Raw genomic sequence first — 19220 nt, forward strand, 5'->3', positions numbered from 1 at the left:
CTGGTGACGTGCGTGCATATATATGTGTCGTGTGTACTTGGGAGTGTGTGTGTCATAGAAAGACAGAGACTGGGCAACACTTAACCCTGAGTACTTGGCTCTCCATTAAGTGTGGGACGTAAACCCTGATCGTTTTGCTCTGAATGTGTTGGTTTTGTGACGGCAAGTGAATCTCTGTACAATACCATTCCATGAATCAGAGTATATGCGTAATCTTCTTTCTGTGTGTGTGTGTGTGTGTGTGTCTCCCTCTAGCTCATTGGCTGAGCATTCAGACAGATTTAGGCTCTGGCCTCCTCTTAGGATAGACATTAGACTCCGGAACCAGTAGAGGGGTTACCTAGTGGTCAGCAGAGGGACTTATCACTTGGGCCATACATCAAACCTTTATTAGTAGGAAGTCATTTCGTTGCCGTGGCGACCCAGCCTTGACCCTGCCAGGGAGATTAAACCTCTGCCCAAAGGTCATGCAGACTGAGGCCCTCAGAGTTTTAGCCAATCGGAGAGGTTGGTAGTCCTATGACCATATTTGAGGCGGGACCCAAGATTTGTGTGTGGGTGTTGGTTGGAGGAGTTTTGCTGTGATTGGGGACAGGTGACACTTTCTGCTCAGTGTTAAACACTCAGTTGCACATACATAGATGAAACATTGATCAACACACCACCATTGGGCACTCATCATTCACAGTGTGCCCTTGAGCATAATGTACAAGTGAGCAAATGTTGATTCAAACAGAGAGACTTGTGCCTCTCTCTCTCTCCCTCTCTCCCTCTAACCTCCATCTTCCCTATTCACCTCACCTCACCTCTCAACTTCCTATGACCATATCCAATTTCTGGGTGCAGAGGTCATCCATTAGGACCCCCCCAAAACCATCCCCAATACCCCCACCCTCCCCACACCCCACCCCACACGGTGAGGCACAAGCACATTTAAGGGGTCGTACCCCACGTAAGGTGTGTTGGGTGGTGGCGAGCCAGGAAAGGGGATGTTTTAGGATTTGGGGGTGGGGAAAATTGCAGATAACAGCGACCATCAGTCTGCAGCCCTTGACCCATCACCCTCAGGGGAGGTTAGTGTCCCTTCGATACCCCTCTATTGACCACCCCCCCACACACACACACACACACACACACACACTCACCCGCAGTGTGACCCTCCGAGTTGGCATTAAGCAGCGGAATTGGGAAGAGGGGGAGGGATGAGTGATGCAAAGGGCTCAATGTTGCTATGAGTTGCTATGTCGTCTATTTGAAGGAATCTGAATGTGAAACAGACTGTCTTGTGATGTTCCACCGTTGAGCTCTGAGTGATGTGGCGGAGCGCTGCCGGTAACACCGGCAGAGGCTGCATTCCACTGCCCAGCAAACGCATCATTCTTACCTTGTAAATACCGTGACCCACTTGCATAATAACAGAGATGTCACCATTTCCAAGAAAATAGCAACACTGGTGTATTCCAATGGCGCACGCACACCAGACACTAAAGCACGGTTTGATTGTCTGAAGTATGTTGGGAAACGTTGGACGTTTCACATCCTGCCCTTCATTTCTACTCCTCCTCCTATTCTTTCCTGTCTTTCGTAATGAGTCGTGCGTGTCTTGTTTCTGTCTCCGGGAGACAGTTTGATGAGGTCAATTTATCACTGGTCTCTCTCTCTCTCTGCTCCCTCTTCCCAGACGCTCTGTCTGTCGTTATACGGGGAAGACATGCTGGAGCTGGACTGGGACTCACACACACAATCTAACTTACAGTCTCGCTGTCCTAGCTTTTTACATGTACACAGGCACTGTATCTCTCTCTCTCTTTCTCTGACATGTACACAAATAAAATGATGTATGGTATCTCTCGTACCATATACAAGGCTTTCATGTAAAATGTACTCAATGGGACTTTTACCACGAAATACCAACCAATGTGCTATCTTACGCTATACTGTGAGTGTTCTGTATGTTGCTGGCTGTGTATTGCCATCAAAGGTTCTAACAAGGAGTGATTAATGCACAACTAATGTAATTGCCAACCAGAGACATGATAGGTGGACACCAAGCTGCAGAGTGACAGTCCTGGAAAGGTGATTGGCGCAAATGGAGCATGACAGCAGAGTAAACCCAGAGCCAGGAGAGGTGATTGGCGGAGGAATGGTATTGTCGTTGTTTGGAGTCTTCTGATGAATGGATGAGTTGACAGAGAGGTGTGATGACGGATCCCTGACGGGGGACAGGGAGGAGGGAGGGAAGAGAGGGGAGGAGGGAGGAGAGGGGAGGGGAGGAGGGGAGAGAGGGGAGGAGGAGGGAGGGAAGAGAGGGAGGGAGGGGAGAGAGGGGACAGGGAGGGGAGGAGGGAGGGAAGAGAGGGGACTGAGAGGGGAGAGAGGGGACAGGGAGGGGAGGAGGGAGGGAAGGGAGGAGGGAGGGAGGGAAGGGTAGGAAGGGAAGAGGAAAAGGAGGGAAGGAAGAGGAGAGTTGGGAGAGGGAGGAGGGAGGAGGGGGAGGGTCAGAGCGGGGAGAAGGAGGACAAGGGTTGGGGGGGCAAAAGGTTTCAGGAGGTCAGAAGGGGGAGACTGAAATCTCAGTGATGACAGAGCGAGGGGCAAGGGGCGGTGGATGGGGGGAGGGGCCGCGGAGAACAGATTGAAAGAGAAAGAGATTGAACGACGGATTTCAGCCGCGGGAAGGGTGTGGGGGAAGAGGAACGGGGGGTCATGATTGAGCAATGGTGGAAGATGAAGAGACAAACAGAGCATGCCCGGTGATCTCTGACCTGTCAGGAGATCAGAGTAGGGTCGCGCCAATAATGAGACACAGGAAAAATGTCAAGGAGGATGAAGACGTGTGTGTGTGTTTGTGTGTGTTAATGCCTGCTCACCAAGTTACAAAAACAAACTTGTCTTAAAAAGTTTGGGATTCAATTGTTTCTGTCCAACACATCTTGCAGAACACGGGCACACACACAAGCCCACTCCCACAAATGCAAACAGCACCAGCTTAATAAAAGTAGAGTTAATTTGAAAACAAATGTAATGTACAAGTACGAGTAGCAGTGAGCCTTCAGCATACATGTGACGCTTTTACAGACATGTTCAGGCGCCTGTTTATTAGACACTTAACTGTGGGTCTGTAAAGCACCTTTCTCGTTAACTGCAAAAGAGAATGAGAGGGGAAAAAGGGAGAGCGAAGGGTCCAGTGTGGACGAAAAAAAACTCTGTGCCTGATAAGGTGAGAAGTAAATATTCACCTGGCGCCTATCTGTGCTTGGCGGTGTCCATCTTTCACTGGGAAAACTAGACAAACAGACCCTGTCTCTAATCACATGTCTTACAGATCCTCTGAGAGAGAGAGGGAAGGAGGGAGTCATTAAAATGAGAAGGTTTACTTCAAATAAAGGAAGGCACAGTAATCCAAGATGACCTGGCTTGTTAATGGGTAACTGTTTACACACACTCACACACACGTACAAATACACACAGTGACACACGCTCAGTCACATGCAAACACACACACATCCAAACAAACATACTTGCACAGTTGTATGCAGTTGTCCAGGAGACCAGGGACTACAAAAAAACTCAAGAGCAGAGTGTAATTCTACTAATTAAATCTATTAAACAACTCTCAGCTTGTTAAACCTTATCAGAAAGATGATCTACCTAGCAACTGCAGCCTAGCCAATTCCATGACCCCTGAACTTTCACAGGAACAAATCACAAATCTACATTCTATCGAAATCCCGCAACAGATTTTATTTCTATACATTTCTTAATACAGATAAAGTAGAAAAATATATATATCACCAACACCAACTCTGACAACCAACAATGGTTGTTTCATTTTGCAGGGAATTGTGGGTACTAGCCTAACGGTGACCTGTTGACCTCACCTAGAGGGTCAGAGTGTTTCACGCCAGTGGCGATCAGGACAGACTCTGTCCCCCTCGTGCCTTATCGACACCCCATTAGAGTGAAGCAAGTCTCACACAAGCAAAAACAAACAACCGTTATGGTTCTGCCAGTGGGTGACAAACCGCAACGACACACCCACCTAGTTTAGTGTTCCACTAACAAAACACAAAAGCAAGAATTACACATTACACACCCTGTTCAATATCTGGATAACATTTACTAATCAATAAATAGACTTAAAGAGCATTTCATGATCAGCAAGAATTGTTCCATGCACACCCTAATGCACAACAGAGGTGGTTAATATGTAGCGGGTTGTGCCTGGACATTTACGATGGCTCTGTTTGGTGAGACTGACGAGTCAGGGTCAACTTCAGATACGACTCCACAAATACCACTTTATTACACTGACGTCTGAAACATGGGCCAAACCGTACACCAATGAACACATTACAAACACATGAACAATGTTAAAAACAAAGCCACAGGAAATTGAATCCTGTTTAATCTGGTCTGATGTTCTGTGGATCTTGAAGTGTCTACTGACTAAGTTGATCATACATGAATGTAGGCGCACAGTATTCAAGACAGGCTTGTGACCAACTATGAATTTGGCCAACTCAAATGACCTTTTCACATTCAAATTGAAATTCCTTAAAATTACAACATACAACCAGGAGCAGAATTTTTCTTTTTTTTTATCACATGATGTTTGATGTATGACAGAATATCTGCAAACATTTACAACAGTCTTTCATATAATGGTTTAACATGCATAGGAACACATTAGTACTAAAACACAAAACAACACTGTTGTTTTCTAGTTCTAGACCAATTCAACTGGGGGGTCCAGGCTAGGGCCACTTATACTGTTAGGGCGCTAGTTACATTAGACATTACCGTTATATATTTCAGTGCATTGCAGGCATTAATAGGCAAAATACCTTGTTTAACATAATTCAACAATTTATTCTTTCAATTCAGTTTTAACGTTTGCATTATATTTTTATTGGCAGTTAGATTCATTGTATTCTTTAATTTGTATGTTTTTTTGTGGCCTTTGGGGGAGGGGGGGGGGGGGGCAAGCTGGACATCACTGGGACATTATCCTCCCACTAGTCTTTGGGACAATCTCTCCTAAACTTGGATCTCTAACTCCCTCTTCTGGTTAATTCCAACATTACACTGTTTACTGCATATGGGCAATTCTAGACTACAAGCACTTTCATGTTGTTTGATCATATTTCATGAAAAACATTACATTTTTGAAAATTCACACTTTCATAGTTAATTTTACAAATTAAGTACTAAAGGACTTTTTACTGGTAGTCTACGATGATTTTTTCATCTTTTTAGACCTTGTTATAGATGCAAATATTACTGTTTTGTGCTTGTCCCATACCCAAACTTCTGATCTTCAATAATGAAAATTAAGTGTCAAAACTGGTTTATCTTTTTTTGGTATGAGACTCAATAAATAATCAGAAAAATTATCAAAATATAATTGTGGTTTAAGGTCAGACAACTATTACTGTTTTATATACAAAATGTAGTTGTCCCACAGTATTGCCATAATTTCCACCACAACACTTTAATGTCCCTGTAAGGGACACTGTATGGTCTTTATGAAAGATTGTTTGAGTAGTTTCTATGGAGATGAACAGTGACATCACAGCACATTTCTGAAATTGAGATTTTATTGATGTCATGGCAAATAAAAATTGTGATTGAAAACCAAGAGAAATTTGAGTCCACACAATGTATAACTACAGAGATAGCATTAAATCTATGCATGGGGCACAAAAGTGCTCGAAATGTAGATACAGTATATGAAAAAAAGCACTTTTAGAGACTACTAAAAGGAACAGGATGTAAAAAATGATCACATTGATAAATACAAAACAATGTGCATTGTTTCAAACCATGGTAGTTGTATATGCATTAATATAAGGGTCTTAAGGGGTTCAGTGTACTGAGTTTGCAGTGCAGTTTCATGGTTCACGGAGGTTCTGTTTTTGTCAATTGTGGTGTTTATGTGCATGTACTCATCTCTCCTCTCGTTTCAGTGTACCCTACCTGTGTGATTAACCGCCACGGCCCTGATCAACATCACCTGTTGCCAATCAAGCCCCTGTGTATATAGCTCTTGTGTTTCTGTCTCTTGTTGCTAGTTTGTGTTTGTACTTTAGAGTCAATCGTCCCAGCCTCACCTTTTGTATCTTTTTGTGAACCACAGTTAAAGTCTTGCTTTTGAGTCCACCACCCATCGCTGATACATACATGTATCGCCTAGCCTAGGAAATGCTGTACACTAGTGATGGGGGAAACAAAGCTTTCCAAAGCAACAAGCAATTTGAAGTGTACACTAGCAGGACAAAAGGCTAACTTGTAATTCAAAGAAATGTAAAGTGTATACCATGTCGATACTAAAATACTTCCACAAGACAAATGACAAAAAAGTACAAACATGTTCTTGTTTTATTGGAAGGAGTTCGTTTTGATATGAGGAGTTAGTTTTGATATGTTATGTGTAGGTTTGAGAACATGAAATCACAGTTAATATAGAATAGTCATGTTTTCATTGTTATTAGATATCTTAAAGCCCTCCACCCAGTACACAGGAGCATACATTAATCTTGCTCCATGAAAAGGTTTTTTGTTTCTCATCTAAAATGATCAATCAGCATTTTCGGCAGTAGCCTTTAACTTGGACATAATTGGTTTGATGTTAATGATTGTGAATCTTTTCACTCACAATTGTCACACTGACTCTCATCCTTTAACAAGACCTCCTAAGACGTAACACCCAGCACATTTCGTAAGAATAATTTTCATTTCAATCCAAACTTGAAATGTTTGAGGACAAAGCTTACATCCCAGCCTGGTTCACACCAACGTTACCTGAATGAACTGGAACAAGTAAATAGAGATGGAAGAGTTTCATTGTCTTTCAAAATAAAAAGGGCAACAATTAGAAATATTCTCCAAACTTGTAATGGAACGTAAAATAGAATGCATGGATGTTTCACAAGACTCTTGATGTGTGTTTTGTCATTAAGACCATTAAATAAAATGTCCTCTTTTAGGTTCATAAAAAAAATAATATTTAATGTTTATGTAATGTTTATAATTATGTGTAATCATAAAATGTTAAGTCAATCTTTTTGCTAACTTGTCAACTCACCCGATTGAAGTGGAAGCTAGCAACCTCACACTCACATGGCAGACTGAGAAGATTGGATTTGAAGCCGTCTAGAAGATAAACAGTCCAAAATGATGAGACACAACAATGTATTTACAATGATCAACATTAATGAGTCAGCATTCAGTCATGACGGTCAGAATTACCTTTTAAAATCTTGAGTTTGGTCAGAATGGCCATAAAGTCGTCATATATAATCCCGTCACCTGTAGTGTATCTGTCCCACAATGCCTTGAAGGTTTCATCATCCAGGGTAAAGTCTAAAAGAAACAGAATGTTACATAGAATTTTTGTTTCATGTTGTGTCCTTGAGCAAGGCACTTCACCCTATTTGCCTCGGGGAGAATGTCCCTGTACTTACTGTAAGTCGCTTTGGATAAGAGCGTCTGCTAAATGTAATGTAACATTGAGACACAGAAGAGTAGCCTACTATGGCAATACATGGTATGGGTATTTCAAATTGAGAACATAATAACAAGAAGTATGTCAGTTCTTTAGCAATGAATTGTGCTTTAGAGATTATCATGAAGTGCTTGCTTGCCCTTAAAACATGACAATGGGTGGAACAACATCTTACCATGGACAGTAAGGGCATCTTTCATTTGCAGTTTTGTGACAAAACCAGGATTCTTCAACTCATAAGAGTCTATGTATTCCGTCTTCATAGTTGACACATAGAGTTTCAGCTCGGAAAACTCTGCTGAATCCAGTTTACCCGATTTATCTTTCTACAAAAAATTGGTTAAGAATTCAAAACTGAGGAACAAGTAAAAACATAAGTATTATTTGTTTCATATACAGATTCTATATGTCAATAGTCCAAAATGTGCAACGATGTACACAATTATTTTTTAAAGCTGTAAAGGATACATCCATAAAAGCCAAAAATGTACGGGCAGTCTGAAGACTTATTCCTGGAAGTAGAAGGACCGTTACTTGGAAGTCTTACACCACGTCAACCACAGTCTGCATGTTTGTACTTGTATGGAGAAACAAAAGTGTGTATGTGCAAAATTCCTTTTTTCTAACCTTGATCCCTGACGTAATAGCCAAGCTTATTCAGCTTGGCAAGAACTTCTTCGGCTGTGAATTCCTGTTACACCACACAATACTTACACTTCATTTTTTCATTTTTTTACTTCCAACATATCTAGGTATGTGTAGTGACTCATGTAAAGTATAAGTAATGAGGCATCTGTGTACGTATTGTGAATGCATATGGATAACAATGAAGAAAACACACCTCAGTTTTGCTGTCTTCCTGTGGACAAAATTAAGGAAATTATTCAAAGTTAAGGGGATAGCATGGAATGGTTTGAAGGAATTTGGTTTATGATTACTTGTTGGTCAACTTCAGTGTCTCAATATAAAGTGATATTAGGCCTAATCCTTTATAAAACAGTCAAAGTTACATTTTGATAATACATGTTGATACTTGATTGATACTTACACTTATACATGAATTGTCAGGAAAGGAGTCACAAGTCAGTTGATTCGGCCATGACAAGCCAAGTTTTTCCAACTGACTCTGACACTGCCATTTGACACGCACACAGAGAGATCTGCAAGGATGCTGTGCTACACCTCCCACACACTGAGGGGTATGGACAGAGCATAGGAAGAAGAGTAGATCGGCTGAACAGACACTCTTCACTAAAGGCTCTAAAGCGGCAATCTGAACAGTCACTTCGCTTTGACTTTTGTGTCCAAGAGTGTTTGGCATGGTTGTCTGATTGTAGGACAGGTTTTGGCACATTGGAACTGTGATTAGCTCGCAGGGCTCCTGTTGTGCAGGAATGCTGACCACACCAAGCTATACAAAACAACACACACAAAAAACACAATTATTAATATTGATGTCCGTGTCTATCTTAATGTGCCTGTGCATGGTTAATTCTGGGTAGGCATTTAGCACAGGGACACTTACATGTTCACAGGATTCGTTTGTAAATGAATCACACTCCAGTTGACTAGGCCAGTTTATGCCAAACTTGATCATAAGACTTTCACAGCCCGCTTTGGCTTCATCACAGAGAGCCTTACATGGTGGCAGTGATCTTCCCGACACACAGACAGGGGTATAGACAGAGCAAAGGAATAGCTGGAGTGTTGGAGAACACATGACTGTCACAAGTGACTGATATTGGTACATCTCAAGAGCAGCATTTTCCTGCCAATTCCGGCTGGTCTGTGCAAGTATGTTTGGCCTCTTAGTGTAAGAGTATTGTAGGTTTTTGCAAACAGGAACGGTGATGGGCTCACACGCTTCTGAAGGAGCTGTGGGGACAGACCCTTGACTCTGAAATTGAGGACAAGGAGGTCAGTTTTTTCTGAATCTACTGAATAAAATATTATTATTTGAATATATAACAACAACTATGTAATAAAGTCTCAACCAACAAATGAATCACCCTAATGTAAATGACCATGTGGTGAGGAGTGTAGTACTGAGTTAATAATCCTGGATTTTATTTAATACAGACATCCAAATTCTACATGAAAAAAGCCTCTTCTGATTGATGATTATTCTTATTTTACTTACATTGAAACATGATCGTTCTGGGTATTGCTCACAATTAAGATCTTCTGGCCAGGTTAGACCTTTACCTTCCAGGACAGGCTGGCAGTCACGCCTCACTCTCTTACAGAGCTCTTGACACGGGTGTGGAGTTGATGTCTTTGATGGCTTGCTCGAAGACACACACTCAGGAGCAATAACACGGCATAGGAATGTTGTGGTCTCCGCAGAGCAGCCCATGTCCACAATCTGGCGAAGCAGATCAAGGTTGTACTGTGTCTTTCCAGTTGGATGACGGGTCTTGTAGCTCACGTCTTGACAAAAATCCACCGCAACACGCTCGCAACGGTCCTTGCCTCGTTTGCTTTTTGCCTCTTGGACCAGGAGTAGGCCCGTTCCCAAAACGAAAAAGGCCCAGATGCCCATGACTGAGTCTGTGCAGTGATACTGTATCAATAATTTGAAAATTCTCAGGTTTAAACGTAATCCCTATGCAATGCAATTCATATGCTGTGCTGCTAAAAAGACAAACTTGCGTAGGCCTATTTTTCACAGACTGAGCGTTTCTAGAACTGTGTTTGACGTTAAAATCAATGACGGGCGAGGTTTAAACATTGAAAGCAAAAAATAGTAGCACTGTTATATAATGTTAAGGGACGTAAATGAAACACAGATGTTTCACAACTCTTGAACAGTAGCCTATCAGAATTTAGTACACAAATTTGAACCATATGCGCATCCTGTGTTATGTAATCTGGTAAATGGTACTAATGCGGCGATGTTATTGAGACACACTTTGTCTCCCGTCCGGGACATCCGGACGTGACAATTATGGGTAATTTTGTTTGTCCCGTCAGCGACAGCTCCAGTCCCGTATTTCAATCACAGCCTCACCGGACAATAGGCTACTGGGAAGAAAGTGTCCGTCATTTGGGGTCGAGAAAGTTGGCAAACCCAGAGCCATTTTCTATAGCGATTTTCTATGGCTCTGGGCAAACCTGAAAGATACTGTAAAGTGGAATTAAAAACGAGTTTCAAGTTCACCACACCACAGAATAATGTGTTATTATACCATAGTCTGGGTGAATACTCGATTCTGATTGGCTGCAGGGGTGTACATTATAGGGTGATAACGGACACCTACTGCGTCATTGCAGAAAAACGGTATTTTCACCGTTCTAAATTATTCCGCTGGCTACACAGGAGCCTGTACTATCTGAAATAAGAACTATCTGAAATAAGTAACCATAACAACAGTGACGGAGTCAAAGCCTCCAATTACAATTTTGAAAGACTTTAACAAGCTAACTTGTATTTACAACAATGAGTGACTTCAATATTGATTTGAACCTATTTGAAAAATGTTTATTTTCTGAATGTAGTGTGTCAGTGTCACGTAACCGCTCATCTCACATCCCATTCGCTATTCACCAACGCTTGGCACATGCTTTCAGGAACTCATTTCACATGTATATAATGTGCTTAAAAGCTAAACATGGAATTTACTTTACAGGATCTTGAAATAAAATAAAAAATGAAGGCAGGATGGATTGCAGTAACTTTTGCAAACCTACATTTACATTTAGCAGACGCTCTTATCCAGAGCGACTTACAGTAAGTACAGGGACATTCTCCCCGAGGCAAGTAGGGTGAAGTGCCTTGCCCAAGGACACAATAGGGTCAATAGGGTCCAAATGCAGTGCTCCCTCCTCAGGCCCCTCTAAACCGGAACTCTCTCCTCAGGCCCCTGAAGCCGGAACTCTCTCCTCAGGCCCCTTTTTTCATGTGTATCCGAGGTATTAGCGCCACCGCTGGTCGGAGGATACTGCAGGCTATTTATATTAATAGGCTACCTTACATTGAACTTCGGTTTTAGCATAGGGCAATAATGTTTAACAAAGCGGAAATTAGCATTGCAGCTAGCGTTACGTATTGCTAACATTACAAACATGATCACTGTTCTAACCCTGGCAAGCATAGAAAATAGGTTTGGCAGTTTAGCGTCATCTAGTGGTCATTATAGAATATCACATGTTTTCCGTTGGTCATTTGCAGCAGCAACAGCTGGCTCGTGTTATTGTTTATTGTTTCCACGGCAACAAGAGCCGGCTCTGAAATAATTCATTTTTTAACGTTGATAATACAAACAACACTACTCTCTTAATCTGAAATCAATATCCATCCTTGTATTTATGTTAAATGTTGCTTCATCAATTACCACTTCAATCATAAAGATGTGTAATAGCACTAAACATATATTCCATATTCCAATAACGTAGGATTACGGCACGGTGTTCATGGGAAACTTAGGCTACTGCAGGGGGATAAATTAACAATAACCATGCCGAGAACATAGCCTTATGTATCGTTGATGAAATGCCTCATTTAGGCTATCACCGGCCAAACTGGCTAGCGAGTTTTTAATATGAAAATGAAATTCAGCCCGCATTTGGCGGGTGTTAATTTAGAACTCTGTACCTAACGCTAGCCGTAATGCTAATTTCCGCTTTGTTAAACACTATTGACTTATGCTAAAACCGAAGTTCAATGTAAGTTAGCCTATTAATATAAATAGCCTACAGTATCCTCCGACCAGCGGTGGCGCTAATACCTCGGATACACATGAAAAAAGGGGCCTGAGGAGAGAGTTCCGGCTTCAGGGGCCTGAGGAGAGAGTTCCGGTTTAGAGGGGCCTGAGGAGGGAGCACTGCATTTGGACCCTTCTCCAAGGACACGTCATTTGGCACAGGCAGAAATCAAACCAACAACCTTCTGATTAATAGCCCAACTCCCTAACCACTCAGCCATCTGACCCAAACCTAGCATTTTTTGATCAAGTTTGAAAGGATTCAAACCAAAACATCCCACTAAAAAGCAACTCATAAAAAAACAAAACATGCTGCAACTCGGTAGTTAGACAGACGAGTGGCCCATAATCATTTCATTCAGTCTGAATGCCATCCTATATTTTGTGCCGGTCCTACCATAATGATTGGTCATAATTGTTACAGTCCTGCGGCACCCACAGATATCAGATTTATTCAATTTGACTGATTTTAGATTGTATTGGTTGCTATCAAGATGTAGGGCTGCCACTATAATTTTACTAAAACTGGTTTGTTTACATATGTTGTCATTTGATTGTTATTATTATTGTTATAAAATGTCATTGCAGAGCTCTGGTAGGCTACCTGTTGTGCTGTTCGCGGCTTTACTACATCTAACAACCAGATTTAGCTAAATCTGTAGCTTCCACGACAGTGCGTTGAACACACACCCACAACAAAAAGGGATTGTTGTTGTGACAAACGGTAGTTTCCATTGCCTGCCAAAAGGGTGAGTACTACTACTACAACAGAATGTAGCTGAAAAACCTATAGCCTTGAAGAGCACCCAAAACACTATCGTATGTCTACTCATTTCATTTTGTGGACAAAAAGCTGACGGACGAAATCCGCATCCTACTTTGTGTTTGGGCTACGAAAGACCTCCAGAGATTTAGTTGCAGTACTGCCAGTAAAGGTGGGATGCAAGTGTTCATATTGGATTTTTTTGTGGGTTAGTAGTCTCCTCGTTCAGCAACAACACATGAGCACCCAGTCGTTTCTATTTCACCTGACGATGAAACTAAAACCCAGGACCGGTGATGTGGGACTTTGAGGCTCTGACTAGGCTCTATGTCTGCTTTAAGGTAGACACGGTTGTGTCCCACCTCCTTTATTAAAACGCGACCAACTTTATTGCAGTGGAGGTAGCTAGCTACTGATTAGACTCTGAGCTTTTCAGGTTATTCATCGCTTCACCCGCCGTCCGTAGCAACAGTGTTGCTAAAGTAGCTAAATTTGCTAGTTTACGTTATTTGAGGCTTTTTTTTCAGGTCGGCCTCCCATCCCCTTGATAGTAGAATGCAGAGGTATGATCAAATTGTCCAGATTCAGGTGTAACAGGCTGTGTTCCCACATGTTTTATTTCGCATCAGAATTAGCTTACCGCAATGACTGTTTGAGCGTTACCATGACAATCGCCGGCTCCGGAAGTTTCCTTTCTCTTGCTATTTAGCTAACTTGTTAACCGTAACCATGTAACCATGACGCGTTGCTAGGACAATGGAGGCTAATGAAGTGATGTAAAGATTTTAGCCCTAAGGTCCGGCTATAGTCTGTGGTAAATGTACACTACCTGGTTCTTAAATAATTGGCGAGTATTGCTATCGAATCATTACCGAATTGGCATAAGCACCAGCCCAGAACCAGCACCTTGGAATTTTTGGTTTAAAAGGGGTGTGTGTTCGTGTATGTTGGGATATATTATGTACCTTATCTAAATATTTTAATTAACGTTGGAGTTGATAGTTTAAACCTACAGTTTTGCACTTTAATTTGTAAGCCTTTGTTTGTTTGTCAATGACATATACAGTTTGTTGTTTTCAAAATAAAATGAACTGAAATGGTCCTAAAATTCTATATATTTTTTTGAATATTTTTTTCAATTAATCGTTTCAAGGAATCGACTAATTGGAAAAAAATAGTCTACAGATTAATCGATAGAAAAATAGTCGTTAGTGGCTGCCCTAGTGAAATTTATTTCAGCATATGACAAAAAGTGCTTCTCAACAACGTTACCTTCCCTGCCTATAATATGATGGAAACAGATAACATAAGAGGACTTACTAATATATATATATATATATATGACACAAAAGTTATTCCTGTTTATTCAGTACATAGGCACAGAAGTGGTCAACATTTAGTTATGTGCATCATTCCTATATTTTCATTGGTCATAATGGGAGTTCTAAAATAACTTCTAATATCTTAATGTTAAAGAGTAACAAAATACCCAGGTTAAGCCTTAGGCCATCCCATCATATTTTCAGAAAATACAGAAATGATTTACTGGCTTCCTTAATGATAAATACTAAACATGGCCAATTGTATACACCACAGTATAGATAAGTCGGGGGGGGGGGGGGGGGTAGGTACCTTATATAATCCTTTCCTTTGATGACAAAACGGTACCCTGAAAGAGCGACTCAAATTTAACTAAAGGCAAAAAGAGCTTGCATTTAACAACCCAATTTTTTTTTGGAAAGCTTTTGTAAAAATAATTTCAATTGAGACAGCGTTTAGTCGTGTGGAGTATTAGGATAGCTTTCACTCCCAGATTTTAGTTACTTTTTAACATGGCGTGTGACACAGTAACAAAACAAAAACTTTTTTATATTAACAGGGACAGCAGATTAATGAGGTTTAAATCAAGTTATTATAAAAGCAAAAAATTATGAAAATAAGTATGTGAGTATAAAATACATACATTGGGGAAACATGAACTCATGCAGATTTAGTTACATTAAAGACCGACCGTCTAAATTGCATTCTTCCGTGTTTCTTCTTTAACAGCTCATAGTGCACTGGATGAACTGATGAGAAAGGGAAAAAGGAGGATTGTGAAAACACACAGGGTCTTTCTTTCTGAACATTTAACATGATTTAATACATTGACTCAAATCAGAGATTGACATAATTTTTGTTTAGTTTCTGACTAGCTTATGAATAGTAATATGAAAGACTTACGTCATCATATTGAAATGCGGCAGACCCTTGTCCAGTTGTGTCCCTTTTTCTGAATACATCTAAAACATAAATTAATAAAAACATGAAGCACTGAAACACTAGTATTTCTTGCAGACTTCTTTACAGGTTAGATCTAATTTAAAGAAGAAAAAAAGCTATGACCAGTTTACATTCATGCTTAACAATTAGTCAGCTGCAAATATGGATTGACTGCAGCTTTGACAATGCTCCTCGGTCTTAAGATTGAGTTCTCCCTTTATTAGACATTCTCTGGGAGAACTCCCACTCTCGGGAAACTTCCAGGTTCTGAACTGGTTGTAGTTCCACTCAAGTTCCATATGAGGGCGCTAATGGTCGAGTGCAGAATGAATGAAGGTCTATGAAGCTATACCCCTCAAAATCCACTTTTCTCGGGAAATTTAGCCGTTTAGCTCCATAGACTCCAATTCATTTTGCACTCGACCGCGATCACTCCCAGTGGAACTCTGCTGGAACTGCAACAAAATTCAGTACAATGGGTCTTAATAGTGCTGCGAGCCCATCTTGGACAACATCTTGAAAATTACACCTTTCTAGTGGTCAAACTTTGGTAAACTTTTAGTATGTTATTAAATACACCTAATACCTACAAATCACAGCTGAGAAACATTTTGTTAGAATTTTTGGGGGGTTAGGTGTTTGTTTTTTCATATATGCAGCCTCCTAAATAGGCAAACAGTTCAAACAATGAGCCTACCTTTATCTTATGCATTCATCACATTTCAACAACTTATCTTCATACCTGTATAACTACAGTACTGGTACCTAATACTCCTTGTATTGTTTAAGTGACCATTTTATGGCCAGGTTCAGGGTTTTGACTGTGTGCATAATACAACTGTGAGCAGTGATAACAGAAACGCTACTACGTCTACTCACCAGTCAGCGTCCTGAGTTTCACACAACAAGCCACATAGTCGTCAAACGTTATCTTCCCTTGAGTACTGTAACGTTTGATGACGCAGTTCATGGCTTGTGGGCTCAAACTGTAGCCTGTGATCAAACAAAGAAAAGCCACAGATCATCACCATTTCTCTCTCTCTCATTCCACCGGGCATCCTCTCTGAGTTGGTGCCTTCTGTCCTATTGTTTCTCACTGTATTGTGTTAGCAGTTAGCTACACCAATAAAATCACGCCTCCTTATGTGATGTTCATACCCATCGTGGAAACGGCCTGATGCATCTCCTGAGGGTCCACAGTCCCACTTCGATCACGGTCGATGGACATGAAGTGCTGCTTCCAACCGTTGAGCACAGCCCACAACTCTTTGAACTCGTTGAAACCCATGGTGCAGGACATGTCTCTCTACAGGAAGTACTTTGGTTGAGGAAAAAACCTCAACAGTTTTTATTTTGCACATTATTTCTCCAAGTCATTGGTTGACACTGTGTACGTTTCTGATATTAATTCTAGCAGCCAAATGTGGCAAAACATAGTGGTCTAACAAACACATGGTAGACATCTGGCATTGTTCATAGCCTGAGGTGACGTTGTTCATAGCCTGAGGTGTCATTGTTCATAGCCTGGTTTCATACTATTTTCAGCTATGACCAGTAGCTCTACAGTTCATCAGTCAGCTTTTAGGTCTCCAAACATGTGTGGATGCACGCGCACACATGTGGTTGCAGCTACTGTTAATCCCTTCATATTTAAAAAATCATATCAACAAAATAAACATACACTGGCTGCAGACCAAAGACAAACAGTAATATGCAGACAACAGACAATGGCCGGGTTTCCCAGATTCGTTAAGAAGCTCTTAACTCTAAGATCTTCTTAAGAACGTTCTAACAGCGCTTTAGAACGCTCTTAGAACGTTCTTAAGAAGCTCTTAGCGTTACGAGCTTCTTAAACAAATCTGGGAAACCCGGCCAATATTTGTAAAATATTTTGTTTGCAGGTTTTGCTTAATTGGCTGCATCAATTATTTAAGACATTTTATGATAGGCTGGTTTGCCAAGGATACATCCAACATGTTGATCATCAGACGGCAAGTCTCCAAGTTAAAAGCTGTCAAAAAAAATACAGAATTTATAACCTATACAGTAGCCTATATTTTGAAGTCCTGGACCTAACCAGAATTTAACAACAACAAAAATGTGTATTTCTGGATGAGAGTGGAAAAATGTGACCACATTCAGTAATGTAGTACTCATCTCTTTCAAACTATCTGTCAAGATGGGTTTCCCCAGATCAATATTCAACTGATAAGCATCACACATTGATCCCTGTGAGTGTATTTCTTACGTCTGTAGCCTCCAGAGAACCCAGCCTGTGTGAGGCAGGCCTGAAGCTCCTCTGCTGATATGTGTCCATCCTACCATTGCCAGCAGACGAAGATAAATCAGTAATTTATCAAACATGCAAAGTGATCTACGACTAAATATTATTCATAAGAGAATGTCTGTGCCTTGTCTTAAAATAAATGGTGGTAGTCTGTAGAATATGCCAATGAATTGATGTTGATTCATTATATTGCATAAGGTTGTGTATTACATTTCCAGCAACTGCAGTAAAATATCCAAAGAGGGGGTCCTGTTGCTGGCCAGGAAATCCTCCATATCCTGGAGCTCCTGGGGCACCTCCATACTGCTGTAAAACATGGACAGAGATAAGACTAGGGGTAGGATACAGCAGTTTGCACCATTATATTGTTTAATCTTTTTTCGCATAACGTGGGATGGCACTTAGCCACCCAAAACTGTGTACAGTACGGCACTGCACTATCCTTTACTGAGCCTGTCCTGTTTCACAAATGTTGTACTGTATTGCGTTGTTTGTACAATGCTTGCACCCGTGCACCTTCTGTGCAGTTCTTGTTGTGTGCAGTCTTGTGTAGCTCTGTGTTGTTCTATGTAGCACCATGGTCCTAGGGAACATTGTTTCATTGACTGTGTATCCTACTGTATTAGCTGTATATTAAGGTTCAAATGACAAAAGCCAGGCTAAAGAAAAGATAGTCATCAGAAGAAGAGTGCGTAGATGACAGAATTGCAACACAGCCCAAAGTTCCTAATTTGAATCAGTTACCATATTTATGTCTCTTATGGAGATTTGTTGCATTAAGTGGAGTTAATCAGTTCAAAGTCCTCTTTTGCAGTTATAGAGGTTTACGACTTTGCCACTTACAGTGTAGGGCCTAGATTTGTAGATGAAAACGATTCAGTCACTATTGTGGCAGGGTATTGACCCCGCCTCCTCTTCTTTAGTAAATCCGGAAAATACCAGAGCACATTCTTGCGAAAACACTCCCTCACAGGAAATAGACCAAACGTAGGCTATTCTATTATAATGCCTCATCTTGGCCATGCATCAATTTACGCCATGGGCCTACCATGTGGATAGAATAACTCCCGTATGCTTGGTCGTAACACATTCAAGCCGTCCCACGACCCCTATTAGCTAATTACGTTATACCAATGACGTAATCAGCTAGTCTAGTAATAGAAATAAGTAAGTAAAGCAAATGGATCACTGCTTGTGGGGTTGACAACTTTTCAAAACAAGTGTCGCAATTGTATGCGTAGGTCTTCCTATTTAATTGTATGGTTTGAAACCGTTTTATTCAACCTTGCTCTGAAAAGTCAACTTCCGGACACCGATACACCTATAACCCATCCATCTTCTCCTTTTTGTATGCGCAATTACATCTGATAAGCTGTTTGCATCAAAACTTACCCCTCCTGGATAACCACCGGGCGGAGCACCATATCCTGGATAAGCCATTTTTAAGAACAAAAAGGAATTGAACGTTGTAATCTTAAATCCTGTCGCGTGTGGTGAAGCGCAAGTAGCTAGCTCTGCTTGCTGACCTGCCTTTTTTGTCCAGAGGGTGTGTCAGTTTTCACCAGAATGAATGTGGGAGGAGTTTGTTGTTGAAATATATGTTATTTGTAGCTCAAAGGTTGAATGTATCATTTTATAAGTCTGCATGTTCATTATTGTTATAGGCATAGACATATATATGTGTATGGTTATACTACC

At 41.0% G+C, this 19220-nt stretch overlaps 2 protein-coding genes across 3 annotated transcripts; both read right to left on the minus strand.

Moving 5' to 3' along the window:
* Positions 1–4297: 4297 nt before the first annotated feature.
* Positions 4298–11290, minus strand: LOC146300844 (uncharacterized). Its single transcript, XM_084706504.1, has 10 exons — positions 9648–11290; positions 9033–9404; positions 8556–8918; positions 8349–8366; positions 8135–8198; positions 7976–8019; positions 7683–7833; positions 7252–7365; positions 7088–7155; positions 4298–6813 (listed from the first exon to the last, which is right to left on the minus strand). Exons 1-10 carry the CDS (start codon positions 10047–10049, stop codon positions 6790–6792), a joined length of 1620 nt encoding a protein of 539 aa, XP_084562630.1. The 5' UTR covers positions 10050–11290; the 3' UTR covers positions 4298–6789.
* A 2895-nt stretch (positions 11291–14185) lies between these two features.
* Positions 14186–19101, minus strand: sri (sorcin). 2 transcript variants are annotated; one of them, XM_084706513.1, is made up of 8 exons: positions 18915–19101; positions 17733–17825; positions 17484–17553; positions 17203–17246; positions 16394–16541; positions 16115–16228; positions 15197–15255; positions 14186–15042 (listed from the first exon to the last, which is right to left on the minus strand). In XM_084706513.1, the coding sequence occupies exons 1-8, from the start codon at positions 18960–18962 to the stop codon at positions 15016–15018; spliced, it is 603 nt and encodes a 200-aa protein (XP_084562639.1). In that variant the 5' UTR covers positions 18963–19101; the 3' UTR covers positions 14186–15015. The 2 variants fall into 2 exon arrangements, with proteins under 2 accessions (XP_084562639.1, XP_084562638.1); XM_084706512.1 differs by having other exon boundaries at positions 17733–17828.
* Between the last annotated feature and the right edge of the window lie 119 nt (positions 19102–19220).

Source organism: Hypomesus nipponensis, chromosome 2 (assembly GCF_054491055.1).
Source record: "Hypomesus nipponensis isolate SF chromosome 2, ASM5449105v1, whole genome shotgun sequence".
Lineage (NCBI taxonomy): Eukaryota > Metazoa > Chordata > Actinopteri > Osmeriformes > Osmeridae > Hypomesus > Hypomesus nipponensis.

Excerpts from the sequence above, each read along its gene's own strand:
- sri (XM_084706512.1), bottom strand. The coding sequence starts at position 18,962 with ATGGCTTATCCAGGATATGGTGCTCCGCCCGGTGGTTATCCAGGAGGG. Across the intron at positions 17,554-17,732 it reads TTACTGCAGTTGCTGGAAAT|GATGGACACATATCAGCAGA; the intron begins GTAATACACAAC and ends TGGCAATGGTAG. Across the intron at positions 15,043-15,196 it reads CCGCATTTCAATATGATGAC|TTCATCCAGTGCACTATGAG; the intron begins GTAAGTCTTTCA and ends CTTTCTCATCAG.
- LOC146300844 (XM_084706504.1), bottom strand. The coding sequence starts at position 10,049 with ATGGGCATCTGGGCCTTTTTCGTTTTGGGAACGGGCCTACTCCTGGTC. Across the intron at positions 9,405-9,647 it reads CAGAACGATCATGTTTCAAT|AGTCAAGGGTCTGTCCCCAC; the intron begins GTAAGTAAAATA and ends CCTCAATTTCAG. Across the intron at positions 7,156-7,251 it reads CAAACTCAAGATTTTAAAAG|ACGGCTTCAAATCCAATCTT; the intron begins GTAATTCTGACC and ends TTTATCTTCTAG.